The sequence below is a fragment of the Bos indicus genome, chromosome X (genome assembly GCF_029378745.1).
Source record: "Bos indicus isolate NIAB-ARS_2022 breed Sahiwal x Tharparkar chromosome X, NIAB-ARS_B.indTharparkar_mat_pri_1.0, whole genome shotgun sequence".
Taxonomy (NCBI): Eukaryota; Metazoa; Chordata; class Mammalia; order Artiodactyla; family Bovidae; genus Bos; species Bos indicus.
In genome coordinates, this window is record NC_091789.1 from 55443654 (window position 1) to 55457109 (window position 13456).

The window sequence follows — 13456 nt, forward strand, 5'->3', positions numbered from 1 at the left end:
TTAAATTTTGCATATGTCTCTTTTCAGGAGTATTTGAGGAAAGGTTTCTTGTCCAGTCTGATACAATCTTTCTATTTGGAGTATTTCGCCTGAATCTTCTAAAATAAAAAGAGATATAATTTGGTTTGTGTATATCATATTATTGTGTATTTATTGTTGCCTCTTGTAAGTTCCTTTTGCTTTCTTTTCCTTTGATATGGTGAATATTTTTTAACTATCAAATCATTACTTTGCATGGTTATCGAGGTAAACCTTCTTTTGCTATTCTTGTAGTGTTCACACTTCAGATTACAATGTACATTTTTGCCCTTTCACAGTCTAATATTAGTTAATTAGTTCCTAAAACCGCTCCGTTATGGGGCTTTGAGACACTTTGATTCCATAAACTCTTTCCACATTTATTGTCACGCATTTTCATACTCTATATATATATAAATCCCCGAAGGTAATTATTATCATTGTGTTATATAGTCAATACTCATTTAAATTTTCCTCCATATTCACAAATGTCATTCGTCTTTCCTGTATCTGTGTGGCTCCACCTAGGGTGATATTTCTTCTGCCCAAAGAAGAGCCTATAATATTTCTTTAGTTTGGATCTTTAGGTCACAAATTTTCTGAGTTTTTGTTAATGATGTTGAAATGCATGTCTTTTCTTTTAAGGATGTTTTTCCTTAAACCATATTTTTTGTCCTATTAATGTTGGTCTTTTAAAAATTGATTTATTTATTTTTGGCTGTGCTGGGACTTGTTGCTGGGTGAGGGATTTCTCTAGTTGGAATGAGCAGGGACTACTATCTAGTTGCAATGCACAGGATTCTCATTACCACGGCTTCTCTTGTTGCACTCTTGTTGCAGAGCACGGGTTCTAGGGCACATGTGCTTCAGTAGTTTTGGCTCATAGGCTCTAAAACACAGGTTCCGTTTCTGTGGCACAGGGCCTAAGTTGTCCTGAGGCATGTGGAATCTTCGCAGACCAGGGACCCTGGTGTCCCCTGCATTGGCAGGTGGATTCTTAATCACTGAACCACAAAGGAAGTCCTCCTATTAATATTGTTATCCTAAGTTGATATCTTGGTACATTTGGAAACTTCTCAGCCAAGTTCTCTTCAAACACCACTTCTCCCCTGTTCACTTTCCTTCTCTATGGGGCTCACATTAACCATGTATTAGGTATACTCATTGTATCACCTTTAATTCTCTTTTTTGGGGGAGGGTATTCTCCATATTATATCTCTCCAGGTTCCATCTTGGATCTTTTCATAAGACTTACCTTTCATTTCTCTAATTCTTCCTTCAGGGAGGCAGATCACCTTTGACCCTTGAACTGTCACATCAGGGTAGATTTCAGGGTAGGGTTTATTGTACTCATAGAGCAGAGCAGAGAAGTGAGACTTGGGGATAAAAAGCCACTTGTCCCAGGTCACCTAACCTGAACCAAGTAGAACACAGCCTAACATCACAGACTGCACTCTACATCCAGACCCTTTCCCTGGTTTCTTGTCTGTGACTGCTCCCGACCTCTCATTTCATGAAAAGTGGAGTCATGGTGAGGTCTCTCAGCCATGTTTTAGCTCTATGATGCATGTATGTTTAGATTATAAAGAATGATGTTTCTTCATTAGTCATGATATTTACTCAGGACTACTTCTGATACTGGGACCACTGATATGTTGTTGTCAATTTTAGAGCACACTGATAAAGTGAACTCTTTACAAAGAAGAGCACGAAGCTCGGGTATTTACCGAAGGCAATATGCCTGTTGGTCTGAACCGGTCACTTCCCAGCAACAGCAAGACAGAGATTCAAAAGAAAGTGATGCTCGTATGGACATCCAAGGAAGATAGTAAGTGACCAGTCACCATGGCTGACATGTACCAACCAATGAACAACAAAACCTTGCAGTTAAATATGTCATTCTTCTCTCCAACTTGCCAGAGTAAAAAGTGATTGGATCAGGTTAATGACTGAGCAGTCTTTATTATAACTCTGGTATCATTTGGGAGAATGTAGAGAAGACCTTCCAAGCCTATATGGACCACTTTTTTCTTTCCACTTCCCCACAGTGCTCCCTATGCCATTCCATCCCATCACTGGAGAAGTAGTTTTCAGAGAAAAGACCAAATGCATGTTAACATGGAGACAGACCAAAAGCCTCCGGAGAGAACAATGAAAACAAATAGACAGGATGAGACTTTGGGAAGCTGGTTCAAGATTATTGTGAGTATCCTGGCTAAATGAACCTAATATGTAGAAGATGACAGAATCGTGTTGGATTTGTGTAGAGATGCTGGGAACTTTTCTGGGGTAGTGGTGTTGGTAATCTGTCTTGATATTACTAGCAGGTATCTTCTTAGGTCATCTAAGGGCAGGTGCAGAGAAGCGGTAGAAGGAAAAAGACTGACTGCAAGGAGGAGCATGGGAGAGGTTGACTGAAAGCAAAGGAGGAAGCCTACTGCCATGGGGATGGAGCATTTCATACCAGATGACGCAGTTTGGCTTGAGCTGGGTGTGGGAGGAGGTTGAGTCTCTGGGGTCCATGTCAGAGTGTCAGGCCAGGTGTACCTCATGTGGATCTCCTGGAACTTTATAAAAGGAAGTACATGTGAAACATATTAAGTCAATTTTTTTTTTCAGGAAGAGTATCTGAATGCAGAGAAAGTGTATATAGAAAATCCTTGTCTCATACCAAAGTTAGTGATAACAGATATTGTTTTATCTTAAGAAATTATTTAAAACCTGAAAAATGGCCCTAAAGCAAGACACAGTTGGGTCTTACCTTAATCTTGGATACCATTGTATCCATTGTCTTTCGCATTTGTTCTCTGATTCCTAGATTCCCTTTGGTACAAAATATGATGAGAAGTGGCTGATGAATTTGATTCAGAAGAAGTGCAGTGTCCCCTTTACTGCAGTCGAAGTAAGACAGGACATGGAGATGATGCGACAAACTGGGGTAGATTGCGGGCCCAGAGAAATGGCACCGGTCTCATGTTCTGCTTCTCCTGTCACTCTCCCTACAGTTTCACTATGAGAAAATGCAGGCCCAGTTCTTTGTAGAGAATGCAAACGTTGCCTGTGCATTGAAGAATGTCAGCGGCAAGATTTGCAATGAGGATAATGAAAAGGTGTGTGTCAAGGGCTGACTAAGGGCAAGAGGGCAGGAGAGCGGCATGGTCTTGCTTGATCCCATGCACAGATTTCCTGGAGCTTACCCAGCCCTTCTTGTGTTCTCTACAGATATCTATCTTTGTTGAGCCCTGTGATGCACCCGAATCTGTGCAGAAGACACTGACATCTGAAAAGTTGGAGCAGATAAAGGTAATGCAGACTCAACACAAGCTGTGCCCTCATAGCCAGACCCACCTCTTCCCCCAACTCACCCTCAGACTCAGGCTCGCTGGACCCCATCCCTAACTCTGCAGCTCACCATGAACAAACCATACGATGCCTGCCAGCAAGCTCTTGACATCCAGAGACTCCACTTTGGCCCTGGTATGGCTACAGTAGTGACTGCAGGGCAGGTGAGGGTAGAGGGTCTGTCTGAGTACAGCACTCAGAGGGAGGGCTTGGTGCTGGAGGTGTTCCAGTTGGGACCCTCTCAGCCTGTGTTTCCCTCCTTATAGTTTCCTGGAGACTTGATAACACGTGGTATTGGAATGACATGGAACCGTAGAAATAGCATGGCTGCTTCCCTGCACGTCTATCCAGGGATCAGGCCCATGGTGAGGACCTAGGCCCAATGTTGGGTCCAATGGTGAGGGAGGGGAACATTGTGTAGAAGAGGCAGATGTCTCAGGTATTCTCTTTGGGGTCCTCACTCTCTTTCCTCATAGCTTTCATCTTTGTACTTGAGCAACAAGAAACCCTACTTAGTGCATGGCCTGTCCACCATTATGGAGATTTCTTCCACCATGGAGAACTTGAATCTCTCCAACACTGAGGTGAGGTGGGGCACCCAGATCCTCCTTTGAAAGGAATGCGGGAGGCCTTATGGGTGGTGACAGACAAAGGAAAGTGGATTTGTAGGGAAAGGAAGGGTGTGGGTGCAGAGCCATTTGGTCCATGTGGGTGTTCCCTATAATTCTAGGTGAAGATTGCAGGAGAGATGGACAAGGGTCATCAGCTGGAACCAGAAGGGATGTGTGCAGACAGAAGCGCTGTGTGCACCACCTTCCGTGATAAGTCAACCAACATGAGGTCTTCCTCTGCCTTGTCTCTACACCCCTATGTCTCTCTCATCTCTCCCCTCCTCCCTCCACTCCCTTTCTGTCTTTATTCCCCTCCCTACCTCCTGAGTCCCACCTCAATCACCTCCCTGCCATAGCACCTGGTCATCCCTGAGGTGTGTCCTGACTTGACAGCATGCTGGACTCCCAAGTGAGGTAGCAAAGCCCCGGGCTCCCATCCTCCCATATCTTCTTTTCTCTACAGCCTTCACTGGGCCCTGGAGGAAGGAAGGAAGGGATGGAGGGGAGTAAGGCCTGCAGACTGGATTTGAAGTGCTGGTCCCTGTGGCACTGCAGAAGGGAGTCAGAACAGTCTGGCTGGGAGCTACGCAGAGGAAAGGAAATGGAGGAGGAGGTTCAAGGAAGGGGTGGAGGGGACAGTCTCCCTCTTGGTCCATCCATAGAGTGGTGACCAGGGCCATTGAATGCTAGAATACAGGGGTGTGAGGGTGCTGTGATTACTGTAAGTGACTTGCTCCTATGAGGAGGGTCACATCCATAGTTTCACTGACATTTTTCTTTTGTCTTGATTTTGGCAGCACCCTCCTGGAGTTGTTCCCCAGGTTACTAAGCTTGGTAAGTGCATTCCTTGATCAGACGCCTCTGACTAGCGCTGTTCCCTCAAACTACTCGGAAACCCGTTAGGACCTGTCCAAGTTCCGTTTATTAGCCTGGCCCTTAAATGTCCTGGGGGAGGGGGATGTACCATTCTCTGTGGGCACCTGAAAAGGCTCTGGATCTTCAGCCATGTTCTCCACAGGCTTCGGGGACCCATGGTGATGACAGAACATGTAGTCCTGCCTCCAGCATTTCCAGGGATACTTTCTTCCCTACCCCCAGCCCATCCTGGGCCCATCCTTTTCCCTGACCATCCAGCACCACATCCTGGACTGCACTACTGACTTCCTCTTCCCTCCCCTAGGATGGCCAGGAGACACTCTCAGGTTCTAAATGTGCTGTGGAAGCCCCCAAGTGCTTACCAATGTACAAGGTGAGCACAGAGGATCCAGCAGGGTTCCAGGTGGTACAAGAGGGTGTGTTAGCCCTTGTCCTGAGGACTGTTTTAATTCCAGGGAAGTTTCTCTGGATCTGATCAGGTGAACAGTCAAATCCTGCAATTCCTGCAGCAGTAAGTACCGCTGGGAATCTGAACAAGGGGAGGGCTGGGACAGGGGAGGCCACCCAAGCTCAGGTCTGCACATGGGAGTTTTCAAGTCTTCTTTGAGCTTCAGACCACAGAGAGAGACTCACCTCACTTCTTCCCTCAGCTATTATTTGATCCATGACTATGGAGATCGCCAGGGACTGCTGGGCTTTTATCATGACGAGGCCTGCTTCTTCCTGACCATTCCATTCCACTCCAGGGACTCAGGCTTGTGAGTATCACAGTGTAGACTCCTCCCCCAGGCCATGTGGTTCCCCAGCAGATGCAGGCCAGCTCCTGCTGACACCTATGCTGGCCAGACCACCACCCACTGTACCTCTGTGTCTCCTAGAAGCAGCATGTGTGCGTACTTCTTGGACAACAGGAATATGAAGACACTCAAGGACCCCAGTGAGTGTGTGGTGGGAAGAATGGGCCGGAAAGGGTGGTAAGGGGGCCAGTCATAGGGTCCGTGGCATGGCAGACATGACCTTTGCTTTCTTCCCCTCCCCCACAGACCCGCGTGTCCAGATGATGAAACACACAAAACATGACATTGTGCATGCCCTCTGTGCATTACCCAAAACTCAGCATGACTTCAGCTCCTTTGAGGTGGACATGTGTTTCCACACGGTGAGCACCTGCTCCTCGCTTGGTGGTGAGGGGCAGAAAGGCGCAGGTGGGAAAGAGGATGAGGGGTGACTGAGTACCTGGTCTCTTCCTTATCAGGAAACAATGTTCTGCTTCTCTGTCAGTGGGGTGTTCAAGGAAGGTGAGTGTGTGTAGCCTGCTCCCCCCAGATGCCGCACTGCTCTCTCACTTGGTCAGGCTCCCTCCCACCAGAACTCTTCCTTCCAGATTCCCTCCCCTGCCCTCCCCTCCCCAGCCCTCAGTCTTCCCACAGACAACCCAGGTCTGAACTGCGTCCATGTCTGCCCTGCCCACCCTGGGCACTAGGGACACAGGCTGTGGAGTTTGGTGGCTCCCATACCAGATCCTTACACTGAGAACCTGGGCTACTACGTAACCTCACAGTTTCCTCATAATATCCATCTCTTCAGCACCTGAGAAAAATGCATCCCATGAACTTGTGAAGTGGTTGTCATGGGGACATGTCACTGGGAGCAGACATCTCCTACAGTTGCCCTCCCCATTCCTGACATGCAACTCCCCATGTGAACAGCTATCCCCTCAGCATGAGTGTCAAGTCAGACCCTGACTGGGGAATGACGTGGGAGCCTGTAAACACGTGGGGTTCTTAGGGGGTACTCTTGCTTATTGTTTGTTGTTGAAGTGGAAGGCATTTCTCAGGGCTGTGTCTGTGCCTTCACCCGGACCTTCACCACTACTCCCACCAGCTCTTCCAGGTGAGAGCCATGTTGTGGGTGGGATGGCCCATCCAGCCTGGGCTCAGGGCCCTGGGCATGTGGATGCAGATCTTAGGCTGACTCAGTATTGTGGAAAGCCAGCAGGGAGATCCAAGGACCAGTCTAGCCTAGTGGTTAGGAAGAGCATGGGCTCTCTCCTTGACACATGGGTTCTCTCCTTGACCCAGTGCTCACTCTCTGTGTGATCTTGGTCAAGTCTCATGATCTGTCTGTGACTCTATCTTCTGAAAATGGGGATCAGACTGTACACCGCTGTACTGTAACGTACTGAGTTACTGTTCAAGGTAAATGTGAAGTTGTCCCTGGGTTGGGGAACAGACCATCCATTGAGTGAAGCTGGTAGACAATCGCTCTGAAGGTGAGCTCTGTGCGAGAGGCAGAGGAAACAGTCAAGGAGCCTGGGGACAAACACAGAAGGGTATAGAAGGGATCCAGTTGCTAAGTGTTAGTGGGAGAAGTCAGGGTTGGGGTGCAGTTGGTCCATCCATAAATTGTCCACATGTGCATTTTTCCTCCAGTTTTTGTATAGTGAATGATGAGCTGTTTATAAGGGAAGCCAGCCCCAGTGAAGCTCAGCGTCTGCATTCTCCATCCTTGTGTCAGCCACCTTCATGGTCATCCTCTCCCCTGAGTAGCAGGTAACACTGCGGGCTTTCTCCATCCAGTTTGAAATCACCTTCAATGGTCTCAGAAGTGACTGCTGGGTTTGCGTGGACATAGGAGGGAGCTGGGATGAGTGTAGGAGTAATTAATGGGAACTTGAAGCTAAATTGTTTCCTTGTTTATTTCAGTTATTTTTACCCTGAACATTTCATTTTTAGTACATAGGAAGCTACTAGTTGTTTTGAGCAGGCTTTAATCATTTTTATGAGTTTAATGAAACTTCTCCCTGTGTTAATGGACAATTGGGTGTTCAGATGTTATTTTTTCATGATACACTCTGCATGAGGTTCATTTAAGTGTATAATACACAGTATATGTGAAATAGAAAAATAATTATTCCGCAACATAACACCCTAAGATAACCCTTTTGTTTTTTATCATCATTGTATCTTCCTGAAAGTTTGCTTATGTAGGTATATACGTATTTGTGCATATATATATGTATGTATATTTATCTACAGAAAATGACATCTCATCATGAAAGAGAGAAAAGGAAACCACAGATGATACGAAGACAAAGAGAGGCTTGTGGCTGAATCGGGACCTGAAACTTGAGCAAGATTAAAAGTTAATGTGAAGGAGCCATCCCATCTCATTTTTTACCCTTAAATTTGCCCATACACTTATTTTCCTTCATAACCTCTTATTTCTATTGCTGAGTTAAGTTATATCTCAAATGGAATAGTACAAATCGTGAGCCAAATAAATATTGAGTTATTACTGCATGAAAGAATGGAGCGTTGTATTTCAGTAAAATGGTAGTACGTTTTAGTTTTTTGTCCCGCATGGAGGCAGCAGATATTGGAAATTCTGGTGTGACATGGCTGGATGTTGCATGATCTGATACCTCCTGCAGTGTTGAATGGGAGACAGGTCCACACCGGGAGCCAGCACGGGAGTTCCCACCCATGACAAAGGTCATGCGGAGAGGCCTGATATGCAAAGGCGAGTCAGGACTTGAGGGGCCCCCTGGATCTGCTTGAGCATCTACCCCAAAACCAGAATCTGTCTGTTTTACTATTTTACGACTTTCACCAACTCCTCTGACATTAATGGGGGGCTATCCCCGACCACCTTTCTCTGAAGGAAATCAACTTAAAGCTCCAGTTAATTAGCCTCCTGGGCATAAGAGGAGTGTTTCAATCCAAACCCCTCAGATGGCTCTCTAACTTCCCTGACAGGTTTATCTGGACTCCTATAGCTACGCATATGATTGTTTGCAGCCTCCCAACCGCGAGAGGCATGGGAAGCCTAAGATATTCAAATAGTATAGAGCCTCTTGGGGAGTTAGAAATTATTAGAATAGATCTGGTGGAGGATTTCATTGTTGAGCCAATGCTTGCTGCCAAGTTTCCACATCCCCTGTATTGTGTCCTTGGGAGTATATTAATTAATACAGTTGGTATATAGAAAAAAAAAAGTAGTGGCCTTGGTGTTAACAACTTTAGACCCTTAAGGTAATAAATTCTTTCCTTGTTGTAAGCCCACTGCACCTTTGCCCTATAGGAATGCAACTTTATCTACACTTTCGGAGGATGGCGCCAAACTTTAAAATAATTACTCTTAGAAAAAATAAATTTTCTGGTTAACTAACCTTTATCAGAACAAAGAGTCATAAAATGTTAATAGGCTTCCTGGCCAGAAGATGATGTAAATCACCTAAAGCATTTGTATACTATACGTTTGCAGAAAAGAAAGCCTGGTCTCGATAAGGATCAAGGACTGCTGACTTTGCATGACTTTACACCTCCTATTATCCTCTATGCACACCTTAAGGTATATAAGCTCCCTTTGAAAATAAAGCTATGGGCCTTGCTCATCAGGCTTGGTCTCCCCGTGTTGTTCTTGCTTCCCTTTCTCTCCTTTTCTTCTCTGTTCTTCCTTCAGGATGACTGAATGGAGCGTGGGGGCTCTCTGAGCCCACTTACTGCCTGGGCTTCTAAGACCCACTCGAGAAGGTGCCTAAGGTGGGGCACCTTCATCCATTTGAGAGGGCGCCTGCAGCCTCTGTGGTCAGAGCAAGTTCGGTGTCATGAACTTTATTGGTGTCCCACGTAAACCAGTCAGATCAAGCCTCTGTCTCTCCCCTTTTGCTATTCTTTCGCCAAAGCTGTTCTCCTGAGGATATCCCTGGATCCAACCGGTAGGTCCAGAATTTTCCTATCAGTATATTAATATACGGAGCAGTCCAGGAGCAGCAGTTAGGCAACACCACAGCTTGCTGCCCTGTTGCCATCTCTCACTGAAATTACCAGGTGAGTTAAAGGCAAGCCTGTCTTCCCAGTGAGGGGACTGGATTAAGGTCTGCTCAGAGGCATGATGTTGGGCAGCTCTAAGGAGCTTCTGAGTCTCCCAAGAGACTAGAAGTTATTCTGTCTAGAAGTTTGAACTCCAGCCATATCAGAGAGTCATTTGCATCCTTTCTAATTATATCTACCATATCATTAGGGAGAAGTGTGAGAAACGACTTTACACAGTGCCTGCCTTAGCCCCAGGCTTTCTCATTCACCCCTCAGGACAGCTCTGGGTTAGAGATGAGTCCCATTTCACAGCTATAAGCTCCTCCTCTTATAGCTTCTGTCCCCTGTCCAGATAAATGGGAACTTGGGGTGAGGTTCTGTCCCTTGCCCTCTCTGGAGGACAAGGGAGCAGCCTCCCTTTTAGACTATGGGCTAGAGAAATGGTCACTTTGCTCTCCTGTGATATAACAGGCTCAAGGGGTACTCCCTCAAAAGCCCCTACTGATGAATATAATACTGCACAGACATGTGCACATGCATTCATTACCTAAGAAAAGAATTCATTATGTTCAGTTTCATGAGGAGATGAATTAGAATTAAAACGAATTGCCAGCATATCTACGTGTGTGTGTGTGTATCATCAGGCTGTGTGTAGGAAATGTATAATATCATTACTTATAAAGGCACAATATGTCAGGTAAATATGTGGAGATGACATACCTCTGAGAGAAAGACATTTCCTTCTTTACCTCAGAGTCCCCTTCCCTAGTGTGCAGGACAACTTTTGAGGATTGGGGAAAATAGAGTATCATTTTCATGTGGAAGCGCTTTAAGCATCCAGGCTGGAAGGTTCCACAGGGGGACCTTTTCAGATATCCAGAAGCAAAGAGCTGAGAGGTGGCAATGCAAGGGCAGCTATGGTGGCCTTCAGTGGAGCAGGAGCTGAGCAGGGCAGAGTGCTTCAGCTAGGCACCTCCCTGGTAGCCCCCACTTCACCACTGTCTGCAGCTGAGAACCAGGAATGCTATTGGGTAAGAATCTTCCCTGGGTCGTTAGAGGATGGGCACAGGGCCAAGCACCCAGGGAGAGCCCAATGCTTGTCTGCATCCTTCACCTCCACAATCTTCACTTCCTATGTACTCCACTCTCAGTTGGGTTCATCCCTAACTTCTTGCTGATTACCACCTCCACCATTCATATTTTGGCTGAGTAGTAAGAAAAAGAATAATACACATAAAACTGAAAAAAACCCCACAAAAATGATAAAAGATACCAAGCACACAGATAAATGACTAATTTATCAAGGTAAATCATTCAGCACATAATGGTTCACAGAATCAAATCCTGGTCTTCTGACTGAAAAGGCTCTGCCCATCACCTCTGTTTCTATAGTGAGTGTACTTATGCGTTAGGACTGAGGCCAACACAGGTAAGGGACTCAGCCCAGGTCCTGTGGTCAGCTGATGACTCTGGAACTGGAGATTTGCTCGATGACTTCTGTCTAGCTGACCTGTGCCTATTCTTTGCTCTCCTGTACTAATCCATCCTTAGGCATTCAATAAGAAGTTACTTCTGGTCAAACGAGAATTTGAAAAAAGACACCAAAAAGTGTGAGCAAATAGGAAGTGATGAGATGGAACCAAAGTTTACTTCTTGATTCCTCATTTCCAGATAGTTTTTCAAATTTTCTACTTAATAGCACATAGGAGACAAGCTTCCCAGATGGCACTAGTGGTATAGAACCCCCCTCCCACTGCAGGTAGACATAGGAAACTCGGGTTTGATCCATGGGTGGGGAAAATCCCCTGGAGAAGGAAATGGCAACCCACCCAGTATTCTTGCCTGGAGAATCCCATGGACAAAGGAGCCTGATGGTCTGCAGGCCATGGGGTCACACAGAGTCAGACACAACTGAAGCAACTTAGCATGCATGCACAAGGTGCAGGGTGCTGCTGCTGCTGCTGCTGCTAAGTCGCTTCAGTCGTGTTCGACTCTGTGTGACCCCAGAGACGGCAGCCCACCAGGCTCCCCTGTCCCTGGGATTGTCCAGGCAAGAACACTGGAGTGGGTTGCCATTTCCTTCTCCAATGCATGAAAGTGAAAAGTGAAAGGGAAGTCGCTCAGTCCTGTCTGACTCCTAGCAACCCCATGGACTGCAGCCTACCAGGCTCCTCTGTCCATGGGATTTTCCAGGCAAGAGTACTGGAGTGGGGTGCCATTGCCTTCTCTGGAGCAGGGTAGGCCAGGAGTAATACATCTCAAAGTCCCGTTGTATATGAGCTGTTCTTTGAGGTTTTCTCCGTTTTTTCTAACAAGTCTAGAGTAGGCAGCCATAGTCCTGTTTTACAGATGGTCAACCTCAGACTGACAGAGAATGTAAAATTTCCAGGGTCAGATGTCTTCCCTTTGCCCTCTCCAAAGGCCAACTGGCAGCTCCATTTTACATGATGGATTTCCAGGGCTTAAAGACTGATAGTGGAAAATTCACCTGATGTAGAATCTAGGTTGTGTCATGCTCCCCACTGGACATGAAGATGATAACGGGGATGAAGTCCTACTCCATGGGCCAGGAGGAATGGGTGTGGGGGCTACAATGATTACCTGATTCCTGAGGTGCTGAACTGAACCCAGGAGGCAGCACAAGCTGTTACTCTTTGGAAAGAGGACCTGGATTGCTGCACGGGCACAGGAGGTCCTAGAGGAGCTATGCCACGTTGAAGGTCAGGAAGGGCGGCAGTGAGGAGATACCCCTCGTCCAAGCTAAGGAGCAATGGCTACGCTCTGCTGGAGCAGCCGTGAAGAGATACCCCACGCCCAAGGTAAGAGAAACCCAAGAAAGATGGTACGTGTTGCAAGAGGGTGTCAGAGGGCAAACACACTGAAACCGTACTCACAGAAAACTAGTCAATCTAATCACACTAGGACCACAGCCTTGTCTAACTCAATGAAACTAAGCCATGCCCGTGGGGCAACCTAAGATGGGCGGGTCATAGTGGAGAGATCTGACCGAATGTGGTCCACTGGAGAAGGGAATAGCAAACCACTTCAGTATTCTTGCCTTCAGAACCCCATGAACAGTATGAAAAGGCAAAATGATAGGATACTGAAAGAGAAACTCCCTAGGTCATTAGGTGCCCAATATGCTACTGGAGATCAGTGGAGAAATAACTCCAGAAAGAATGAAGGGATGGAGCCAAAGCAAAAAGAATACCCAGCTGTGGATGTGACTGGTGATAGAAGCAAGGTCCGATGCTGAAAAGAGCAATATTGCATAGGAACTTGGAATGTCAGGTCCATGAATCAAGGCAAATTGGAAGTGGTCAAACAGGAGATGGCAAGTGTGAATGTCGACATTCTAGGAATCAGTGAACTCAAATGGACTGGAATGGGTGAATTTAACTCAGATGACCATTATATCTACTACTGTGGGCAGGAATCCCTCAGAAGAAATGGAGTAGCCATCATGGTCAACAAAAGAGTTTGAAATGCAGTACTTGGATGCAATCTCAAAAACGACAGAATGATCTCTGTTCATTTCCAAGGCAAACCATTCAATATCACAGTAATCCAAGTCTATGCCCCAACCAGTAACGCTGAAGAAGCTGAAGTTGAATGGTTCTATGAAGACCTACAAGACCTTTTAGAACTAACACCCAAAAAAGATGTCCTTTTCATTATAGGGGACTGGAATGCAAAAGTAGGAAGTCAAGAAACACCTGGAGTAACAGGCAAATTTGGCCTTGGAGTACGGAATGAAGCAGGGCAAAGACTAATAGAGTTTTGCCAAGAAAA

At 46.2% G+C, this 13456-nt stretch overlaps 1 protein-coding gene and 1 long non-coding RNA gene across 2 annotated transcripts; both read left to right on the forward strand.

Annotated features, from left to right (window-relative positions):
- Nucleotides 1-688: 688 nt before the first annotated feature.
- LOC139181244 (nuclear RNA export factor 3-like) lies at nt 689-5689 on the forward strand. Its single transcript, XM_070784147.1, has 12 exons — nt 689-1846; nt 2067-2220; nt 2837-2920; nt 3024-3128; nt 3241-3321; nt 3627-3725; nt 3837-3944; nt 4091-4200; nt 4769-4805; nt 5152-5220; nt 5303-5358; nt 5498-5689. Exons 1-12 carry the CDS (start codon nt 1671-1673, stop codon nt 5607-5609), a joined length of 1191 nt encoding a protein of 396 aa, XP_070640248.1. The 5' UTR covers nt 689-1670; the 3' UTR covers nt 5610-5689.
- Nucleotides 5690-5763: 74 nt separating this feature from the next.
- On the forward strand, nt 5764-8611 carry LOC139181245 (uncharacterized). Its single transcript, XR_011565270.1, has 3 exons — nt 5764-6740; nt 7280-7399; nt 7886-8611. It is a non-coding gene; the product is annotated as an uncharacterized lncRNA (long non-coding RNA).
- The last annotated feature ends 4845 nt before the right edge of the window (nt 8612-13456 follow it).